The sequence below is a fragment of the Rana temporaria genome, chromosome 1 (genome assembly GCF_905171775.1).
Source record: "Rana temporaria chromosome 1, aRanTem1.1, whole genome shotgun sequence".
NCBI classification, from domain to species: domain Eukaryota; kingdom Metazoa; phylum Chordata; class Amphibia; order Anura; family Ranidae; genus Rana; species Rana temporaria.
The window spans coordinates 630719079-630742568 of NC_053489.1; the positions used below are offsets into that span (position 1 = coordinate 630719079).

At 44.5% G+C, this 23490-nt stretch overlaps 1 protein-coding gene across 1 annotated transcript in view; it reads right to left on the reverse strand.

The window, feature by feature from the left end:
* LOC120924431 overlaps positions 1-17324 on the reverse strand; it is a 158458-nt gene extending 141134 nt beyond the window's left edge. Inside the window, exon 1 of the mRNA XM_040335397.1 lies at positions 16932-17324. Coding sequence (XP_040191331.1) covers positions 16932-17109 — 178 coding nt within the window. The 5' untranslated portion in view covers positions 17110-17324. The remainder of the gene's footprint in view (positions 1-16931) is intronic.
* Positions 17325-23490: the final 6166 nt, after the last annotated feature.

The following is a 23490-nucleotide window of genomic DNA, read 5'->3' on the forward strand; positions in this document are numbered from 1 at the left end:
ATCAGAACTGACACTAGCTTCACACTGAGTAAGCATTTTGACTATATTATTATTAATTAAAAAAAAGGAAATATTTTACTCACCGCATTTGAGGCTCCACCTTGCCAGTTTCGGTCTTCTGGTACACAACAGTTTCCAGTCTCCAGAGAATAATTCTGGGGTTCCAAATTTGTTTAATCTTGTATATCAGACTCTCTTATGTCACAACCAGACATTAGAGTCACAGCACAGCTCTTAAGGTCTCCATCAGACTTCTGTCCACCTCACAGGATTGTTGTCACCACCGACTTCTGTTACTAAGTCCTGAAATGCGCTTCTGGTCGCTTGAACGGTACCAATGTAGTGAAGTCATGTCCAACACAGAACCATAAGATCCAATGTAGTGATATAATGTATAGTGGAGTCCGGTTAGATAATTGATATTTAGGTATTAGTATGATGACTATAAATTATGTTCCGCAGCAACACCCCAGGCTCTCCAGAGAGTGCATTTATTTTACTTCCAATACAGAACAAAGTCCAAGTTCCACAGATGATACAAATCCAACAGAGTATATAATTCAGAATCCCATCTTTTCCTAGACCTGTGCCTTCATATTCAGAGAATATACAGAGAATATTCTGAGAGTAACTAGACCAGTGATGGCGAACCTTGGCACCCCTGATGTTTTGGAACTACATTTCCCATGATGCTCATGCACTCTGCAGTGCAGGTGAGCATCATGGGAAATGTAGTTCCAAAACATCTGGAGTGCCAAGGTTCGCCATCACTGAACTAGACTGACCTCCAGAATTATATTCCCTATCTACTGAATAGCTGAGCAATTTGATTGGCCGTCTTTGATCTACATCCTGTCTTTCAGAGTGACAGATAATGACTAGTGTTGCTCACGAATATTCGCATTGCGAATATTCGACTCGAATATAGCATATTCGAGAAATCGCGCTATATTTCGAATTTCGCGGTGAATATTCGCAATTCCGAATATTCGCATTTTTTCAATTTGATTTTTAAAACAGATCACATCCTATCGACATCTAAAAGCATTGCTGGTATGATTAGAGACCCTGGGCCGAGTAGCTAAGCTGAGGCGATCCTTTTATGTTGCCAAATTGAAAAAAAAAAAATTGCGATTTTTCGCTATTGCGAATGCGAAAATGATTGCGAATTTTCGATAACTGTGGTAGGAGAACTCTGATTGTCTCTGATGCAAAAGGGGGGGGCTTTGTGTATGTGTATGTTATGAATATTTGTATGTTTGATATTATTATTTTTTGTAAGAAGGAAAAAATTGCGCATACCTTAAAAAAGGGGAGAATACAGCAGCAACTCAAAAATGTTATACAACATAAATTAATACAAGACAGAAAATGGAGTCGCTCTACAAGAATAAAAAATATGTCTAGTGACAAGACATGTGGGCAAATTATAAAATAAGCAAGCGCAAATAACTTGTGAAATACACAGTGAAACAAATATATAAAGAAATATAGTCCCAATAATAGAAAAATAATCTTTCATAAAAATGTCTTTGATATGTGAAGTGAAAAAAAGTCCAAAGCATGCAGCATGAACGTGTTCAATCTTCAAGGTGTTTGATTGACAAACGGCTGTGACAGATGGATAGAGTAAAGAATCACCACCAATGCAAAACACTTTTTATTTTCTATTGTAAAATATCAAGAATATTCTGAGCCAATCAGAGTGCTCCTTCCGCATTTGCCGAATATTCGCAATTATTTTGTATTGTAAAATATCAAGAATATTCTGAGCCAATCAGAGTGCTCCTTCTGCATTTGCCGAATATTCGCAATTATTTTGTATTGTAAAATATCAAGAATATTCTGAGCCAATCAGAGTGCTCCTTCCGCATTTGCCGAATATTCGCAATTATTTTGTATTGTAAAATATCACGAATATTCTGAGCCAATCAGAGTGCTCCTACAGCATTTGTCGAAATTGCGCAATAAATATCGCATTCGCATGTTGCGATATTTCGATAGAATATCACGAATATTCTGAGCCAATCAGAGCGCTCCTCCAGCATTTCTCGAAATTGCGCAATAAATATCGCATTCGCATGTTGCGATATTTCGATAGAATATCACGAATATTCTGAGCCAATCAGAGTGCTCCTACCGCAGTTATTAAAAAATCGCAATTATTTTCGCATTCGCAATAGCGAAAAATCGCAATCATTTACTTTCGATAAAATATCACGAATATTCGAATTTAGCGAATATATCTCGAATATTCGAATATATATTCGAGATATATCGCGAAATCGAATATGGCATATTCTGCTCAACACTAATAATGACCCCAACCAAATGTTTTCCATGAATGAATACCCCCTCAAGTCTAATTACCATCAGTAAATACTTCCTAACGTATGTAAACAATGTACCCTTTGAGGTTAACGGGCCATACCTCACACCTAGGTAGTCTTAGATAAGATTAACACATAGTTACATAGTTAGTCAGGTTGAAAAAAGACACAAGTCCATCCAGTTCAACCTCAAAAAAATAAACAAACGAAATAAAAAACACAATACAATCCCATACACCCAACTCCATACCCACAGTTGATCCAGAGGAAGGCAAAAAACCCCAGCAGAGCATGATCCAATTTGCTACAGCAGGGGAAAAAATTCCTTCCTGATCCCCCGAGAGGCAATCGGATTTACCCTGGATCAACTTTACCTACAAATCTTAGTACTCAGTTATTTTATGTACATTTAGGAAAGAATCCAGGCCTTTCTTAAAGCAATCTACTGAGCTGACCAGAACCACCTCTGGAGGGAGTCTGTTCCACATTTTCACAGCTCTCAGGCCTCGTACACACGGCCGAGGAACTCGACGTGCCAAACACGTCGAGTTCCTCGGCCAGTTCAGCCCTGAAGCCGCCGAGGACCTCGGCGGGAGGAGAGCTCCCATAGAACAACGAGGAAATAGAGAACATGTTCTCTATTTCCTCGCCGAGGTCCTCGTCGGCTTCCTCGGCCGAAAGTGTACACACGGCCAGTTTCCTCGGCAGAATTCAGCCAGAAACTCGGTCGGAAGCTGAATTCTGCCGAGGAAACTGGTCGTGTGTACGGGGCCTTACTGTGAAAAAACCTTTCCGTATTTGGAGGTGAAATCTCTTTTCCTCTAGACGTAAAGAGTGCCCCCTTGTCCTCAGTGATGACCGTAAAGTGAATAACTCAACACCAAGTACACTGTATGGACCTCTTATATATTTGTACATGTTGATCATATCCCCCCTAATTCTCCTCTTCTCAAGAGTGAATAGATTTAGTTCTTCTAATCTTTCCTCATAGCTGAGCTCCTCCATGCCTCTTATCAGTTTGGTTGCTCTTCTCTGCACTTTCTCCAGTTCTCCGATATCCTTTTTGAGAACTAGTGCCCAAAACTGAACTGCATATTCCAGATGAGGTCTTACTAATGATTTGTACAGGGGCAAAATTATATCTCTGTCTCTGGAGTCCATACCTCTCTTAATACAAGAAAGGACTTTGCTCGCTTTGGAAACCGCAGCTTGGCATTGCATTCCATTATTGAGCTTATGATCAACTAAAACCCCCAGATCCTTCTCCACTACAGATCCCCCCAGTTGTACTCCCCCTAGTATGTATGATGCATGCATATTCTTAGCCCCCAAGTGCATAACTTTACATTTATCAACATTAAACCTCATCTGCCACTCAGTCGCCCAATTGGACAGAGCATTGAGGTCAGCTTGTAAATTGGAGACATCCTGCAAGGACGTTATTCCACTGCATAGCTTGGTGTCATCTGCAAAGACAGAAATGTTACTTTTGATCCCAGACCCAATATCATTTATAAATATATTGAAAAGTAAGGGTCCCAGCACTGAACCTTGGGGTACACCACTGATAACATTGGACCATTCAGAGTAAGAAACATTAACCACGACTCTCTGAATTCTGGCTTTCAGCCAATTTTCTATCCATTTACAAACTGATATATCCAATCCTGTAGACCTTACCTTACACATGAGCCGTGTGTGCGGAACTGTATCGAACGCTTTTGCAAAATCCAAATATATCACGTCCACAGCCACGCCTCTGTCCAGGGTTTTACTTACCTCTTCATAAAAGGAAATCAGGTTTGTCTGACAACTTCTGTCTTTCATGAATCCATGTTGTCTGCTGCTTAAATAGTTTTTTTCCTGCAAGAACTCATCCATGTGGTCTTTTATTAAACGTTCCAGTATCTTCCCAACTATAGAAGTTAGACTAACAGGTCTATAGTTACTTGGTAAAGACTTTGTTCCCTTTTTAAATATAGGCACCACATTGGCTCTACGCCAATCCAGTGGTACTATTCCTGTCATTAATGAGTCCCTAAATATTAGATACAGTGGCTTTGAAATGACAGAGCTCAACTCACCTAGGATCCGTGGGTGGATGCCATCTGGTCCAGGTGCTCTATCCACCTTTATTCTGTCTAAATATTTCTGGACCATATCACTTTTGAGCCATTGTGGATTTGGGGCTGTGTCACTCCCACCCCCATTTTGGACATGAGCTCCCCCATGCTCCATTGTATACACAGAGCTGAAGAAAGCATTTAATAAATTTGCCTTCTCTTTGTCCCCAGTCACCCACTCTAGATTATTTTGTAAGGGGCCTACATGCTCAGACTTCACCTTTTTACTATTAATATATTTAAAGAATTTTTTGGGGTTTGTCCTACTATCTTTTGCAATCTGTCGTTCATTTTGAATTTTTGCATCCTTGATTTCCTTTTTACATATCCTGTTATATTCTTTGTAACATTTAAACAACACTAGTGTTCCTTCATTTTTATATTTTTTAAAAGCTACTTTCTTATTGTTTATAGCTTTTTTAACTTTGCCCGTGAGCCACATAGGTTTTATTTTTAGCCTTTTAAACTTATTGCCCATGGGAACATACTTTGCAGTGAGGTTCCACACAGTCTTTTTGAAAAATTCCCATTTCTGTTCTGTGTTCATCTGTGTCAATAGTCCCTCCCAGTCCAAGTCCTGGAGAGCAGCCCTCATCTTTGGAAAATTTGCTCTCTTAAAATTTAGTGTTTTAATATTTCCTGTATGTATTTCCTGCTTATAGTTAACATTAAATGAAATCATGTTATGATCACTGCTACCCAGGTGTTCCTTTATCTGAACATTAGTAATAAGCTCTGCATGGTTTGAGATTATCAGGTCCAACAGAGCATCATTCCTAGTTGGGGCCTCAATAAACTGCACCATAAAATTGTCCTGCAATAGGTTTTTAAATTTTTGTCCTTTAACTGTCCCAGAAGTGCCATTAATCCAGTCAATTTCTGGGTAGTTAAAATCCCCCATTATTATCACCGTCCCAGCCCTTGCAGCCCTTTCCATCTGTGCAAGGAGCTGAGTCTCCACCTCCTCATTAACATTGGGTGGTTTATAACAAACTCCAATGATTAATTTTGAACTACGCACATCTGTATGCAGTTCCACCCATAATGCTTCAGCCTCACCACACTCTCCATCAACCAGGTTCTCTTTCACGCTTGCTTTGAGGTCACTTCTCACATAGAGACAGACCCCTCCACCTTTCCTTTTTACCCACATCTAAGGGTCTTCAGCTGTCCCTTTGATATGTTAGAATTCAGCTGGCTTGGACAATTTAACTGAATTCCTGGTCCATATGGTAATGCAATACAATATATTGTGCCATACATACCTACACATATATATTAATATTACAACATCTGGTGATGCGGGTACAGCGTGGCTCTCTGGTTGGTGCGGGTACAGCATGGCTCTCTGGTTTGTGCAGGTACAGTGAGGCTCTCTGGTTGGTGCGGGTACAGCGTGGCTCTCTGGTTGGTGTGGGTACAGCGTGGCTCTCTGGTTGGTGCGGGTACAGCGTGGCTCTCTGGTTGGTGCGGGTACAGCATGGCTCTCTGGTTGGTGCGGGTACAGCGTGGCTCTCTGGTTGGTGCGGGTACAGCGTGGCTCTCTGGTTGGTGTGGGTACAGCGTGGCTCTCTGGTTGGTGCAGGGTACAGCATGGCTCTCTGGTTGGTGCGGGTACAGCGTGGCTCTCTCTGGCTTCCCCCAGCATGAGCACAGTATTCTCTTTTTTCCTTTTGTAACCCCTCCCTCCAGCAGAGTGCTTGCATGCTGGGGGCTTTAGCATGGTGTCTGTGGACACGCTGGGGCCGCCACTATTAAGGGACTATTTCCCATGATGCCCCCAGTCCCCAGAGACTTCTGATTGGCCCTCTGCTGTGGCCAATCATGGTGAGAAAAGCAGGAACAAGGCGGCGGCACTGCGAATCCAATTGGAGACGCTTTTTTTTTCTAGCTCCAGCTGACAGAGAGGAGGAGGGGACGATCGGGGGAGATATACAGTTCAGACAGCCCACGGCTCTCCTCTTCCTGTCACAGTGCCGCTGCTGAGTTCTCTGGTAAATGTCAGCTGAAGCTAGAAGAGAGAGTGGCTCTGATTGAATTTGTTGTGCCGCCGCCTTGCTTCCTGCCCACTGTTTTCCTCCCTGAGAATCATGGCACTGATTTCTAGGGGGGGGGCAAACGCCCTCCCTTGCCCTATGGAGCGGACGCCCATGCTTGTGTCCTGTGTCATTATTTGAAATCTCCAGGCCTGTGGGGCTTATGGAACTCTTTCCTGCATTGAACCTGAACCTGCCTGGGTGGTCTTACAACCGAAATAGCCAACAGATTTGGGAGCTTGTCCGGGAAAAAGCAAATTAACTGAGGTAAGATTTTTTTTGTCTTTATTGACTAAATATTTTCTTGCCTCAGCTCTGATTAAAGCTTTTAGTCCCATAAAATTAGTAGGAAAAAAGAAAGGGTTGGGACTTTAAATGAGATGCGTGTTGATGCAAACAATATGTATAAATAAATAAAGTTGTATAACACAATAACCAGGCTCGAACTTACCAACCAAACTGCAGGCCGAATTCAACTGTCTAACTTTGTATGTTAAAAGCAGAGGACTGGTTGCACACATTTGCAAATATATGGATAAGCCACAGGCCGCGACAAGGCTCTCTGCATTCCTCGCGGCCTGTAGCTTATCCATATAATTGCAAATGTGTGCACCCAATCCTCTGCTTTTAACATACAAAGTTAGACAGTTGAATTCGGCCTGCAGTTTGGTTGGTAAGTTCGAGCCTGGTTATTGCGTTATACAACTTTATTTATGTATACATATTGTTTGCATCAACACGCATATCATTTAAAGTCCCAACCCTTTCTTTTTTCCTATTATCAGGGATGGAGGCATGTGTCTTCCACATGCCTCATTCAAAGTCCCAAACCCAGTTCCATTAATAAAATTAGTAGGGGATAAGAACCACGCCAGGAGGTTAATAAAAGGGTTTTTGGTAAACCCACAAAAGGGTTTTTGGTTAACCCACAGAAGGGTTTTTGGTAAACCCACAGAAGGGTTTTTGGTAAACCCACAAAAGATAAGCAGTAATGCATATAGACATTCCTTTTGGGAAGGAAAATAAACTGGTTAATAAGGAAATAGACTCTGGTGGCCCAAAAACCTTTGCTTTTTCTTTCTGTTGCATAGAAGTATAAGAATAATTTGTTCTGTTGATCAGAAGACTGTGTGGTAAGTCAGTCGTCTCCCACTGTCAATATGGGTCAGAAACAAAGTAAAGAAGATCCTCCCTCTCCTCCCAACCCAGAAGAAATGTGTAAGGATTTTGTAGCTAGAATTTGTGGTACTAATTATGAACTTATAGTCCCATGGGTTTCAAATTGAGCGGGATGGATCAGAGCCTTACACAGTGTAGACCCGTTTCCCTAAGATGGTAGTAATGCAGAATTTCACATGGATATGGTAAAAGGATTGTGTTTAGGAGATAAGAGATCTTTCCCTTGGTACCCCGGGGACCCTCAATGGGATATGGATTATATTGAAAATGGAGCAAATAATTGGTTAAAATATGCCCCATATTGGTTCCCAAGGGAAAATATGAAGCAGAAAAAGCCCACCAAATGTTTAAGTAAGGAAGATTATGACCTTGCTACATAGAGAAGACATAGAGAAGAAGCCGATAAAAACAGAGTTGTCCCTGGCCCAACAGCCCCACCCCTGCCAATAGTCAGTCATCCTCCACCCTTATATGTACAAAGGAAAATATTGATCTTCTGGCTGGACATCATGCAATCAGACAACGGCAGGCCCCCCCCGCTCCACAACCACAACGGCAGGCCCCCCCACCTCCACGACCACAACGGCAGATCCCTCCTGCTCCACAACAAGATAGACAGTGCCTACAGAGGCAAGGACAGGAAGCCAGAGTCGAGGTAGCTGAACCAGAAGAAGATCAGGGAGCTATAGGAGGGGTAGTTTCACCACCTGGCCAAGAGCAGGAGGAAGAACAGGAAGACGCTGGAAAAGGTAAAACACTTAGTCCCCCTAAAACAAAGAGTGGAACTGTATATAGTAACACTAACCTTCAAGCGCCTTTCATGACCATTGGAAATGAAATATTGAAAAAAAGTAATAGACATTGTGGACATTGACAGGATAGTAAAACATTGCCCCAAACCCACCGCCTCTGCAGGAGGTCCTTTAACTTACTTAAAAAAGGCATGCAGGGGTAGAAATTACACACAGGAAGACATGCGCCTTATCATTGATGGCATTATAGGACACACCAGTTCCTGGAGCTGGGCAAATGTTCCAAGCATAAACACTATTGACACTGGAAATGCGGGAGCATATGGGTTAAACACAGTAGCAGGTAATAGCACCATGCGGACAGAATTAGATGCTGAAATGATGAATGTATTTAAAAATAAAAGTTCCCTTCCTACTGCCATAGCATGCAAACAAAAGTCAGAAGAGACTGTAGTTGAGTTCTGGAAAAGGTTTCATGACAATTGGACAACAGAAGCTGGATTAGCTACAACTACTGATGTGGGAGCTTTGTTTATTCAAATGTATATGAATAATCTAAAACCCCAGTTCGTCTTGAAGGTCAAACAGATCATATCTGAATGGACCACAAAGACGATTGACCAATTTCAGGAAACTTTAATACAGAAAGAAGCAGCGGGATGTTTCGATGTAATAAGAGAGAAAGCTGTGAGTGCCCATTATCAGGCAGGATAGCAGTTATAGATTTGTTCAAGACCTTCAAGCTATAAATAACCTGGTGTGCGCCTATAGTGCCTGATGTGCCAATCACTCTCTTATCTCCATACCACCCGATGCAGAGTATTTTTCTGTGATTGATTTAACAAATGTATTTTTTAGCGTCCTTGTGGATGAGGAGACACAGCCAATCCTTGCTTTCTGTTTTTAAAACAACATTTTTTTTGCCATATGACATGGTGTAGAATGCCCCCGGGTTATGTGGACTCCTGTAGTCTACTCAGTTGTGCTCCAAGCCACATTGCGGTCCTGAACTCCCTGCCATCGTTCTGTCCTACTCCAATATGTTGATTGATATGTAACTCAAGCCAGGTAGCCTGTAAAGAGGATGGTTCAGATCTGCTACATTGGTTGGCAGATAATGGTCATAAAGTTTCCAAAAAGAAACTTCAATGGTATCAGGAAACTGTTGAATTCCTTGGTTTTGTACTCACAAAAGGTGAAAGGAAAGTAATTCACGAGCTGCAGCTCTCAGGGGTCTAGCCCCCCCACAGACCAAGAAGGATATGCTGTCCTTTCTTGGCATGATTGGCATGACTGCCACCAATGCATACCTGACTGTTCCTACTATGATAACATTTTGAGACAAACCACAGGTACTGACATGCCAGATTGTATGACATGTATAATGCTTTTGTACCTCAAAACTATGATAACAGCTCCTGGTTTTGGCCCCTTTGAGTATAGCAAAGGGTTACACCTATTTGCTAGGGACAACTGTACAACCATGACAGGAGTCCTGGCGCAAAAACATGGGAGGCAAACTGCGCCCTATCGTTTTTTCCCCCCAAGGGTTGTGCCTATGCCAGTGCAGGGCATGCTGGCGTGTCTCAGAGCTCTGGTATCCTGTGTGATGGTGGTGGAAATGGCTACATCATTCACTCTAGGACATGCCACCTTACTACACTGTAAGGCACATACAGGTCAACAGGATGACATAGCCAAAGGAAATGCCTTAGCTGACAAAGCAGCAAGAGAGGCAGCATCTACACAGCCAGCAGACATCCAAATGCCATTGCTCTCACCTGAAATCCCACTCCTAGATCAAACATTACATGACCTCCAAGCATATGCCACAGACCAAGACATCCAGCAATGGAACACAATAGGTGTGCAGAAAAGCCCAGAAATTGGCGTTGTCTGCCAAGAGGGGAGACCATGTATCCCTGTAGCCAGCGCACCCATTTTTATTTCACAATACCATGGCATAGGTCACAGAGGGTGGAAAGTCACATGTGAACTTTTGGATAAGGATTTTTACATTCCAGGTCTTCCCTCTCTCGATAAGTCATATGTTTCCAGATGCATCACATGCATTCAGAATAATCCTAGGAACCCTCACAAGGCAAAACATGAACATCTGATATATCCATCTACACCATTCACTCATTTACAAATAGATTTTACACACATGCCCAAACTAGGTAAAAGACAGGAATATTTGCTAGTAAGACTCAGGTTCACACTGGGGCGACACATCAGGCGGCTTAGCCGCCTGACGAGTCGCGTCCTATTCAATGCAATGGAACCGTTCTAATAGGAGCGACACAAGTCGCTCCGACTTAGAAAAAGGTTCCTGCATGACTTCGGGGGCGGCTCGGGGCGACCTGCATTGACCTCTATACAGAAGTCGTTTTGCAAATCGCCTCTGAAGTCGTCCTCAGGACGACTTGCAGAGTCGCCCCCGAAGTCGTGCCGCTGGAGTGTGAACCGACTCTAATAGTGGACATGTTTTCAAGATGGATAGAAGTGTTTGTAACAACAAAGGAAGATGCACAAACAGTAGTAAGAATTCTCACACAGCAAATCATTCCCATATGGGGATGCCTACTTCAGATCAACTCAGACAATGGCCCTGCATTTGTGGCCAAAGTTTGTCAAGATCTAGTAAAAACACTGAAAATAGAATGGAAGTTTCATATTCCTTACCACCCCCAGAGTTCAGGTATAGTGGAAAGAATGAACAGAACCATTAAAGATAAGATCAGGAAGGCCACTGGAGGTACGTATGCAAATTGGAAGAAGGTCCTACCAGCTGTACTAGCCAAGGTAAGAATGACACCCTCTAAAAAGACAGGATACTCTCCTTTTGAAGTCTTAACCACTTAAGGACCCCTTCACTCCTATATACGTCGGCAGAATGGCACAGCTGGGCACATCAACATATATGTACGTTGCCCTTTAAGCCCAGGCGTGGGATCGCGGGCGCGCACCTGCCGCGCGCTCCCGCGACCCGGTCCGAAGCTCCGTGACTGTGACCGCGGACCCGATCGCCGCTGGAGTCCCGCGATCGGTCCCCGGAGCTGAAGAACAGGGGAGAGCTGTATGTAAACACAGCTTCCCCGTTCTTCACTGTGGCGGCGTCATCGATCGTGTGATCCCTTTTATAGGGGGACACAATCGATGACGTCACACCTACAGCCACACCCCCCTACAGTTGTAAACATATATTAAGTCACACATAACCCTTTCAGCGCCCCCTGTGGTTAACTCCCAAACTGCAACTGTCATTTTCACAGTAAACAATGCATTTTAAATGCATTTTTTGCTGTGAAAATGACAATGGTCCTAAAAATGTGTCAAAATTGTCCGAAGTGTCCGCCATAATGTCGCAGTCACGAAAAAAATCGCTGATCGCCGCCATTAGTAGTAAAAAAAAATTATAAAAATGCAATAAAACTATCCCCTATTTTGTAAACGCTATAAATTCTGCTATAAATTCTGCGCAAACCAACCGATAAACGCTTATTGCGATTTTTTTTACCAAAAATAGGTAGAAGAATACGTATCGGCCTAAACTGAGGAAAAAAATGTTTTTTTTAATATATTTTTGGGGGATATTTACTATAGCAAAAAGTAAAAAATATTGAATTTTTTTCGAAATTGTCGCTGTATTTTTGTTTATAGTGCAAAAAATAAAAGCCGCAGAGGTAATAAAATACCACCAAAAGAAATCTCTATTTGTGGGAAAAAAAGGACGCCAATTTTGTTTGGAAGCCACGTCGCACGACCGCGCAATTGTCTGGTAAAGCGACGCAGTGCCGAATCGCAAAACCTGGCCGGGTCCTTTAGCTGCATTTTGGTCCGGGTCTTAAGTGGTTAATGGATAGACTATTCCCCACCCCATGGGCCAGACAGCCACTTACGTTAGAAAGAGGGGACCTAGATCTTATTCAGGAAGAATATGTAAAAAAACGTATTGAAACTTTAGATCAAGTTGAAAGGAATGTTGCTTGCACCTCTCCATTTTCTTCACAGAAACCAACTCATGCCTTTCAAGTGGGAAATGTCGTAGTGGTCCAGCAACTGAAGCATACCAAGAAGGAAGAGTACCCATTTGGACCCCCGACTACAGTGATCGCGGTTACCCAAACAGCTATTCTGGTAGAGGGACTACAGGCTTGGATCCATGCCAGTCGTGTGAAGAAGGTGAACCAAACATCTAAGAAGCAAGCCAAGGATAAAGGAGGTGAAGAAGGTGATACAAATCCTCGAACAGTGAGTGAAGCAGGTGGAAAAAAAGTCTCTGAACAAGATGATGTCGCTTCTTTCACCACAGACTTTTGGGAAGGCCTTGTGCCTCTTATGCTGGGCTGCCCTGATCGTGTTCCTGACAATTTGGCTAATAACTAACTATTTATCATCCTGAAGATTTGGGACACATAAAGAGTATTTGTGGAGCCTCTAACACCCACAACAGAATAATATGAATAATACACATGACAGACACAAGAGAAATGAAAACTCAGAACGTTTTACAGATAAAATGTTATTTTTGAAGTTTAAATATGCCTATGCACAGAAATCAGGATATGAAAAATGTTGGATATGTAGTAAATTACACCCCTCCACCGTTAGTATTCCTCTCATGGCTGTACCTTTAAATATCACAAATGTTCTATTATTGTTAAAATACAATTATTACTACAATGGCAATTAAAACTGAGGAAGATGACCCAAGGGAAGAGATAGAGTGTTATCAGATTGTCAGATTAGCAGATTTGTATGATGCCAAGATGGGTGATATGAGAGAGTAAAGATATGTATCCACATACACCCTAAGAAGAACTTTACTCCACATAGATGTAAAGTAGTACTGTGGACCCTTTGGTGTCATACTAAGTAGAGAAGATATGGTAGTGACCATGCCATAGGGAAGTGATAATGTTGAAATATATCTATCTATAAAGAAGTAAGCAATCTAAAAGATGAAGCTAGAAATATTGCCATGACATGGGATCCTTTTGCAAACCTAAGTTCTGGAGTAGGAATACTGACATGGTTAAAAAGTGCTGCCATAACCATCATTATGACTATTATTTTTGTTTTGTTCCTATATGCTTGTTATAAGCTTATAATGTGCATAATTGTTAGGGCATCCCGAACCCCTGATCCTGCTGCTGCGAGAGTATGTATTATGATAGAAGAAAGATTACATAACTGAAAGTTAGATGAGCCATATATTGTCTCAAAGAGGGGATTGTAATGAACATAGCATGACAACCTCCATTTTAAGTTCAGGACGCCATGTCATGGGTTAAAGAAAAAGGTTAAAAACCTACACATAAGTTTACGTGGTTCTTATTATCTGTAGACACCTTTCACCTAGTTATTTATGTATGATGAACATATGTATGGACTTTTGCCCTGGCTCATGTTTGTTTAACCACTTGAGACCCGCACTATTGACAAAAGACGTCAACAGCGCGGCTCCCAGGTGGCAACTGGACGTCTTTGGACGTCATTTGAAATGCATTACCCGCGCGCGCCTCTGGGGGGCGTGCAGCGGGTAAACACTGTCCCAGCGCATCGCTGGGAAGCCGATGCGTGTACCTGGTGGCCGCGATGTCCACCGGGTACACGCGATCGTCGGGAACCCAGCAGGGACGTGGAGCTCTGACGTGCTGTCAGAGGAGAGGAGACCGATCTGTGTCCCTTGTATATAGGGACACAGCATCGGTCACCTCCCCCAGTCACCCCCTCCCCCCACACAGTTAGAACACACCTAGGATACACATTTAACCCCTTCCTCACCCCCTAGTGTTAACCCCTTCCCTGCCAGTCACATTTATACAGTAATTAGTGCATTTTTATAGCACTGATCGCTGTATAAATGTGAATGGTCCCAAATTTGTGTCAAAAGTGTCCGATACGTCCGTCGCAATATCGCAGTCCCAATAAAAATCGCAGATCACCGCCATTACTTGTAAAAAAAAAAATATCATAATTCTGTCCCCTATTTTGTAGGCGCTATAACTTTTGTGCAAACCAGTCGCTTATTGCGATTTTTTATTTTTTTTTACAAAAATACGTCGAAAAATACGTATCGGCCTTAACTGAGAAAAAAAATTGTTTTTTTAAAAAAAAATTGGGATATGTATTATAGCAACAAGTAAAAAATATATATATTTTTTTAAAATTGTCGCTCTTTTTTTGTTTATAGCGCAAAAAATAAAAACCGCAGAGGTGATCAAATACCACCAAAATAAAGCTCTATTTGTGGGGGAAAAAGGACGTCAATTTTGTTTGGGAGCCACGTCGCATGACCGCGCAAATGTCAGTTAAAGCGACGCAGTGCCGGAAGCTGAAATTTCGCCTGGGCACGAAGGGGGTTTATGTGCCCAGTAAGCAAGTGGTTAAGATAAATTAAGTATAGTTCTACAACACCTGTGTAAACACAGAAAGCATATATTTATAATACATATGTTTAAGTTCACATCTATTTAAGATTTTGTCTTGTATAAAAAAACAGCTTAATATTAACTGAACTTATAACACGTACTACCTAATAGGAAATGATTAACCTGAATATTAACCTGAATATGTTCCTTTAACTGTAACACGTATGAGTGTGGAAAACTCCTCCCATCCCCACCTTTGTCCCCTAGACCTGCATATATACCAGGAAAGTGGCGTTGACTAAACAGATATCACATGATCACAAAGCATACTTGTCCTGCTGTCATTATTTGATATCTCCAGGCCTGTGGGGCTTATGGAACTCTTTCCTGCATTGAACCTGAACCTGCCTGGGTGGTCTTACAACCGAAATAGCCAACAGCCAGAACCACCTCTGCAGGGAGTCTGTTCCACATTTTCACAGCTCTTACTGTAAATAAACATTTCCATATTTGGAGATGAAATCTCTTTTCCTCTAGACGTAAAGAGTGCCCCCTTATCCTCAGTGTTGACCATAAAGTGAACTCAACACCAAGTTCACTATATGGACCCCTTATATATTTGTACATGTTGATCATATCCCCCCTTATTCTCCTCTTCTCAAGAGAGAATAAATTCAGTTCTTCTAATCTTTCCTCATAGCTGAGCTCCTCCATGCATCTTATCAGTTTGGTTGCCCTTCTCTGCACTTTCTCCACTTCCCCGATATTCTTTTTGAGAACTGGTGCCCAAAACTGAACTGCATATTCCAGATGAGGTCTTATTAATGGTTTGTACAGGGGGCAAAATGTTATCTCTCTCTCTGGAGTCCATACCTCTCTTAATACAAGGACTTTGCTCGCATTGGAAAATGCAGCTTGGCATTGCATGCCATTATTGAACTTATGATCTACCAAAACCCCCAGTTCCTTCTCCGCTACGGATTTCCCCAGTTGTACTCCCCCTAGTATGTATGATGCATGCATATTCTTATTCCCCAAGTGCATAACTTTACATTTATCAACATTAAACCTCATCTGCCACTTAGTCGCCCAATTAAACAGAGCATTGAGGTCGGCTTGTAAATTGGAGACATCCTGTAAGGACGTTATTCCACTGCATAGCTTGGTGTCATCTGCAAAGACAGAAATGTTACTTTTAATCCTGCCTGCCTAATCACCTGCCAAGCAGAATGCCCAGTAGTACTGCAGTATTGCTGATGATTGTGACTCTTGTGCATTGCAGACAGTTTTTAATTTTCTTTTCTTCTGACTGTACTTCAGGGAGATTGGTTCTAGTATCTGTGCCCCTTCCCCCTACTGCCTGGGACTCCTCTGTGCTGGCAGTCACCCAGTTTTCCATTCTCTCCTCTCTTGCTGGCTGCTTCTGAGGGCACACAGGTGGGTTATTTCTGGATGCTGAGGTGGTGAGCGGGGAGGCTCACCATCCTGAATGAAAACACCACCCTGAATGAACACAGCGAGTGATTGGTCACTGTGGGGATGCAGATATTGCCTCTGTGCCACTATTCACCTGAATGGGTCTTGTTCAACGGGGGTATTATTTCTGCCAGGGCTGCAAAGCATAGCATCACCGGTGTTGCATTTTAGCAAAAATAACGTTTGATATTTTCCGAGAAGGGGGGCCCTGTCAGGTAGGTTGTACGGGGCCTCATGATTTCTGTCAGCTCAGCAGCCCTGAACATATTGTTTGGCCAAGTAACACAGGGAATCCCAGGGTTCAGTGCATTAAAGCTGTCAAATGAATGGCACAAACAGTGTAACATTTTTGTATCACTTTCTGTCCTGAGACATTTTTTACCAGGGTGAATCTCCCAAGCAGGAAAGCAGACAGACCGTACAAACCAATTGGAATTTGTGTAGCCAATATACACATTACAGATCTGTGAGTGTAATTTCCACATTGCACATTGTCCCTCTCCTAGTTCACTAACCAGCACTGATTGCTGAATCTTTTTGAAAGCGACATTAGTTCCCCTTGAATTTAATAAATATGTGACAACACCTCCCATAAGTATATTTTTACAGTTATACGCAGTTAACGTTTTATATAGAAGCTTATATAATGTTCTCTTACCCTCTGATTTATTATTATGGTTGTGTAGCAGAGTACCATTTCCTTGTCCTGAGATCAGTGTGGGGAATTCAGAAACAATCTTACAGACATACAGTCCTTCATCATCCTCTGTGATGGATTCCAGTGTCATCATTGCTGTGTCTTTGGTAATTACATAAGAACTTCTGTTTTGGTTCATCAGTGGAAAACTAGTCGTATTATTTGGATGTGTCCACAAGAAAATTGACAATTGAGTTCCATTGTCATCCCATGGATGTAATTTATGGTGTTTTCTCCACTCCACTCTGATCCGTTCTGCATCTGTAATATTCCATCTACAAGTCAGAGTGACAGACTCTCCTTTACGTATGTGTATTTCATTTGGAACCTGGGTGACTATCAGCTTTCCGAAGACAAAATCTGTTAAAAAAAATAGAGAATTATGATAGAAGTTGATAAAAGTAGTATAAAGTCTATGCTGTGCTGACAACCATTTCCTTTTTTTTTTTGCAACATGCAAGAGAAAGTCTCCTAATGCTCTCCCAGCCTGCAACATTACAAAGACCCCTTTCACACTGAGACACTTGAAAATTGCCCATAAAACATCAGGCGCTTTTGTGTGCACTTTTTTTACGGTCGTGTGACTCAAAAGAACCATTTTGCGTCACTTTTGAAGTGCTTTTCATGCACTTTTGAAGCGCTTCTTATTCATTTAAATGGAGAGGAGTGTTTCCATTGGGTTTCCATTGGGCATCTGTATTATTCCAGCTACAGGTAATATTGACAGACCCCCTATTTAGGTATATATAATCTATCTGGAAGCTGGGTGATAATCAGCTTCCCAAACAGTGGTGGTGCGTCCATAAGGACGCACAGGCGCCGCTCCCTCTCTCCTGCCACCCCCTCTATCAATAATAGATTGATTCAAGCATAGCATGAATCTATCTATGGCTGCCGCTGCCACCCCCTATTAAGGCGTCCGGTCCATTTTCAGGTGCCTGAATTACAGTGGAGGTCAGCGTTTTTGAAGCACCTGATTAGAGCCATAGGCTCTAATAGGCGTCAAAAAAGGTAAATAGCGAGCGCCATACTTGGCATTCGCAGTTCACCCAGCTTTGTTAGGAAAACGAATAGCCATTCGCTTTTCTAACACTGAACTGCCTCTCAGCCAATCAGGTGCTTGGGTCTGTTACCCATCACCTTATTGGCTGAAACGACAGACGTTGTGATTGGACACCTATAAGGCGTCCAATCATAGGAGAGGACGGGAGGAGAGCAGGGGAGAAGACATCAAGGACATGGAGGAGTATGGAGGATACCGCTCCCCGCCTGCCGACATCACCCGCTGCCTCACAGAGACAGGGTAAGTGCCGGGCAGATGGCATGCGGGAGGAGGGACACAGTATGAGCATTTGATGGGGCACAGTGGCAGCATTTGATGGGTACGCTGGGAGCATTTGGTGGGCACAGTGGGAGCATTTGATGGCACAGTGGGAGCATTTGATGGGCACAGTGGCTGCGTTTGTTGGCATGGTGGTGGCGTTTGATGGGCACAGTGGCTGAGTTTGATGGCACAGTGGCTGCGTTTGATGGCACAGTGGCTGCATTTGATGAGCACAATGATGGCTTTTGATGGCACAGTGGCTGTGTTTGATGACACAATGGCTGTGTTTGATGGCACAGTGGCGGCATTTGATGGGCACAGTGGCTGCGTTTGATGGCACAGTGGCCGTGTTTGATGGCACAGTGGCTGCGTTTGATGGCAAAGTGGCTGCGTTTGATGTTTGCACCCCCCAAAAATTTTGAGCACCAGCCGCCACTGTTCCCAAAGGTAAAATCTGTTAGGCAAGGCATAGAGGAAGGAAAAATCAGCACAATGCCACATGATCCATACTGAAATTGAATGGCTTGCATACTTGGCTGGGATGTTGTCAGTGTGAAATTCACTCATGTGTCTCTAGCAACTATAATGTCCTGTCATTGAAGCAGTAGAGTACAAATCTTGTGTGGGTAGAATGATTTTGTCACCTTGCTTTGTTTTGTGCTGTTTATCTGCATTGGAGGTCTCCATACACTCTAGAGACCTTAGCACAGGCATGTCCAAAGTTCCGGTTTCGGACGGGCCGCCTGGTAATTTTGACATAGATATCTTTTGTAGCCCCCAAAGAATCCCAGAGAGCCGGGGGCCACAAAATATATAAATGCTGGCTGCCTTGGAGGGGACAGGACGAGTGCCGTACAGGATACAGAAGGATTTCCTGTTTACACAGCATCCTATGTAAAAGGAAGTCCCGTATCCTGCGCTGCAATTGGACAACTGTTTTGTCCATCATAGGAGGCGGGACATTCAATTAAAAGGCAGCCGAGTTTCTCCTGTATGTCTGTTGGGGCTCGTCCTGCCCCCTCCCTGTCTCCTCAAGGCTGCAGATGGAAGTTAATCAGGCTGCACTGACGGCAATGGTTAGTCTGCATTCATGTCTATGTGGGTGCTGCATTCATGGCAATGGAGTGGGTGCTGCATTCATGGCAATGGAGTGGGTGCTGCATTCATGGCAATGGAGTGGGTGCTGCATTTATGGCAATACGGTGGGTGCTGCATTCATGGCAATACGGTGGGTGCTGCATTCATGGCACTTGTGAAGCTGCAGATGGGCACTGATTAGGCTGCATTGATGGGCACTGACCCTTATTTTGCTTCACAGTTCTTTATTTAAAATGTAAGATTTCTTCCTGAAACTTCCTTTTTAAAGTTAAAGGCCCGGATTCACAAAGCACTTACGCCGACATATCTCGAGATACTCCACGTAGGTGCTGCCGTTGTATCTGTGCGCCGTGCCCACAAAACTAGATACGCCTGAAAATAGGCTTCATCCGACTGACGTAACTTGTCTATCGTGGGCGCATATTTACGCTGGACGCATGTGGCGCTCCCATTGATTTTGTATTCAAATATGCAAATGAGGTAGATACAGCAATTCACAAACGTACGTGCGCCCGGGGCAGGCTATGCGCGGTGCGCGTAAGTTATACGTCCGACCTAAAGTTATTCCCCATAAAGCAGGTGTAACTCAGCACCAGACGTGCACAGGTCAGCTGGACAGCAGCTGCAGCAGCACCGTTACGGAGGAGCTGAGCAACCACACTTGCAGGACAACACATCTGTATGCCAACATGCCAGGCAGGGCCGCCATCAGGAATTATGGGGCCCCTTACACAGCTTCAGGCATGGGCCTGGGGGGGTGCTGCCGAGAATTGAGAAAGAAGAAATAAAGAAAAATATGTATAAAAAAAGGAACTAAAAAGAATAAAAAAAAATAAAAAAATATCAAAAACATTTTTTTTTCTAAAAAATTAAAAAAAGGGGGCTTGCCATCTGGGGTCCTATGCTCACACACACCACATCCACCTCACATTGGTTTAGCCCAAGTCCATCACACGGGACTTTGGAGCAGCAATGCCACGCCAAGGCCCCAATGATGTTGCTGTCCATTCATACCACATTCACACGGTCGTGGGGATAACCTCTCCCTGACAATCCAAGGTGACACGCCTTGCTGGCAGGAATGTCACCCACACTCACACACCAGTCACATTGTAGCCTGCACTCCTGACCGTGTGCAGTGACTACAAAAAAAAAATAGGGATCATGCCCTTACTGGAGGACGGCACATACATCTGTGCACGACACTCCAAAAAAAAAAATAACGCTCATACTCTGAGCTGCCGACGTCCAGAGAGTCATTTGCCCTCTCGTGGGCCAGGCCTCGTGCCTAGGGTCCGGCTCCTCAATAGCCGTGGGGACGACTGGGGTGGGGGGGGGGTGGGGCATCCCGAGGAGGGTCATCCCCTGGCCTGTCGCTCCTGGCAGATGTTGCCTGTATGCCCTCCAATGCCAAGGCAATGCGTGCTAGCACGCTATTAGTCTCCGCCTGCATATGCAGCTGCCTGACGCTGGTCTGGCGCTGTAGGCGCCTGTTCAGGCGACCCTCCATCTGTATGGCGGAAGTATTGGCCTGTACAACCTCCCCCAGGCTCTTAACCTCCGCAAGGATCCCTGTGGCTGTGGCCTGCAGCTCCCCCATAGCCGAGGAGTGCCGGTCCAGGGTGGCTTGAATGTCCCCAGATCCCTGGTCCCCAGATGGAGAGGGACCCCCTGCTACCATCTGGTGATGCATAGCATTGAGGGACTGGGTTTGGTCGCACAAACATGTGACCATGGCTGCGCAGTTGGCATTTACCTCCTGCATGCAGTCCGAAATAGCCACGGTATGGGCAGCCTGTTGGCTGAGGCACTGCTGCATTGTGGCTGCGGTGCCCTGCACAGCCACTGTGCATTCAGCCTGGGTCTTGGCCGAGGACCCAACAAAGGTGGCCAGGCTGTCAGCCACACAATGGAGGTCGCTGGAAATGTCTCCCATGTGGCGCGTCTGGTGGGCCTGTTCCCTCGCAAGCCCTTCTTGTAGGGATTCAGGTACACCCCTTGTCTTCCACAAAGCCTTCCTGGGGGCTGGAGAGGCTTGTGGCCATCTGTACGGGGAGGCCCTTGAGGGACTTCCCCTGATGGGGGTGGCCCTTGAGGGGCTTCCCCTAATGGGGGTGGAGGTCTCGGAGGTTCCAGGGAAGATGTTATCTTCCTCGAGGTAGAGACATTCCTCCAGATCAACATGCTCCTCCTCAACTTCCTCTAGAGGAGAGGTGTGGGCACTCTCCTCCGGGGATGGCGTGGGTCGTCCAGCAGCAGACGATGGCCCCGCTCCCTCCAGCACATCTGTGGATGACACAAAGCATTCACATGTTGGTGGACCCACACACTTGTCACATGTTCCCTTGCACCCTCTCACATGCTACACACCAGATGGGGGATAAAAAACACTTAACTGTCCTCAAGGCCTGTTCACCGGAGTCAAAGCCCTCCAGGCCCTCCACCTGCTCCCGCTCCAGACATCTGGCGATCACCTCCTCATCGGCAGTGAGCCTGACAGTACTGGCTGGTCCGCCTCCCGTGCCCCTGACGTGCCTCTTCACCTTGGCCAGCTTATCTCTGACCTGACGACGCATGTCATTTATTTTCTTTACGATGTCCTTAGAGGTCCTTCTATCATGCCCAAGGGCATTGACCTCCAGGGTGACCTCCTGGAGGATCTCCTGCTTCCTGCCCTTACTGGTCATGCCACTCTGTGTGCCATGGAGGTACACATCGTACCTAGAGATGGCAGAGATCAGGATCGCCCTCTCCTCTGAAGAATTTTTTTTTCCTCCTCTCCCTCTCAGTCTCAGGAGCAGACATCACTCAGAATGCAAAAGTACCTGCACCACGGAAGACAAGCTGCTGGTGTACTTTTGCGCTGGATGGGCGCATGTCTGGGCGTATTTATGCTCTCGGCGTAGGCGGTGGGCCGGGTTACGCCGGGCGTAGTTGTGAGCATGCGCAGAGGGGTACGGGACATACGTCCACGTCACGGCGAATGCGCCGTTTGCGATACGCCGGACGTAAACCACTGTGCCACACTCGGACCATCATTTGCATGGGGTCACGCCCACTTACGCTGGCCTGCGCCTTCGAAAATACGCTGGCTCATCTTGGTGAGCAATGGCTTGCTGAATGCAGTGCATGCCTCTCCGCGCTGCGCCGGCAAAGCGTAAAAGAGATACGCTACGGCGGCATAAATATGCGCTGATGTATGTGAATCCGGGCCAAAGTGCGTGTTTTGGCCGATAAATATGGTATATCCAAATAACACGCCCAAGCTCATCTCTTCACCACACACAGCCACAAAGGCAAGAGAATTCTTGTTGGACAGTGTATTAGTGCTCAGATGAACACACACACACATTTTAATGGTTTAAATAATGTCAAAATGGTCGGCCCTCAAGCATGTTCACTTCATCAAATCTGGCCCTCTTTGAAAAAAGTTTGGACACCCCTGCCTTAGCGTGTACTTTACAGCGTATGTTGTGGTGCATTTCAGGCCCATTTATTTTTAGGAACATCAGGACCCTAGTGACTATTCTTCTCCAAGCCTTAAAAATATAGTAGGCTTTAAAGCGGGGGTTCACCCTAAAAAAACATTTTTTTTTCCTAGCATGCCATCAAGCATACTAGCGCGATCTACAGTACGCCTTTATTTTATTTTTTGGCACAGTACTCACTGTTTACTGCCGTAATGAAGTTTCAGACTCCCCGCGGGGAATGGGCGTTCCTATGCACAGGGAAGATGATTGACGGCCGGCTATGGCGCGTCATGCTTCCTGAAGATAGCCTAAATAGGACTTTCCTCTTCACAGCGCCTGCGCAGTCAGCTCCGATGTATGTGCGCAGGCGCCGTATAGCGCCGTGAAGAGGCAAGTCCTATTTCGGCTATCTTCGGGAAGCATGACGCGCCATAGCCGGCCGTCAATCATGTTCCCTGTGCATAGGAACGCCCATTCCCCGCGGGGAGTCTGAAACTTCATTATGGCAGTAAACAGTGAGTACGGCGAAAAAAAAGAAAAAGAAAGGCATACTGTAGCTCACGCTAGTATGCTTGATGTTATCATAGAAACTTGTTTTTAGGGTGAAACACCGCTTTAAGCACTGTGC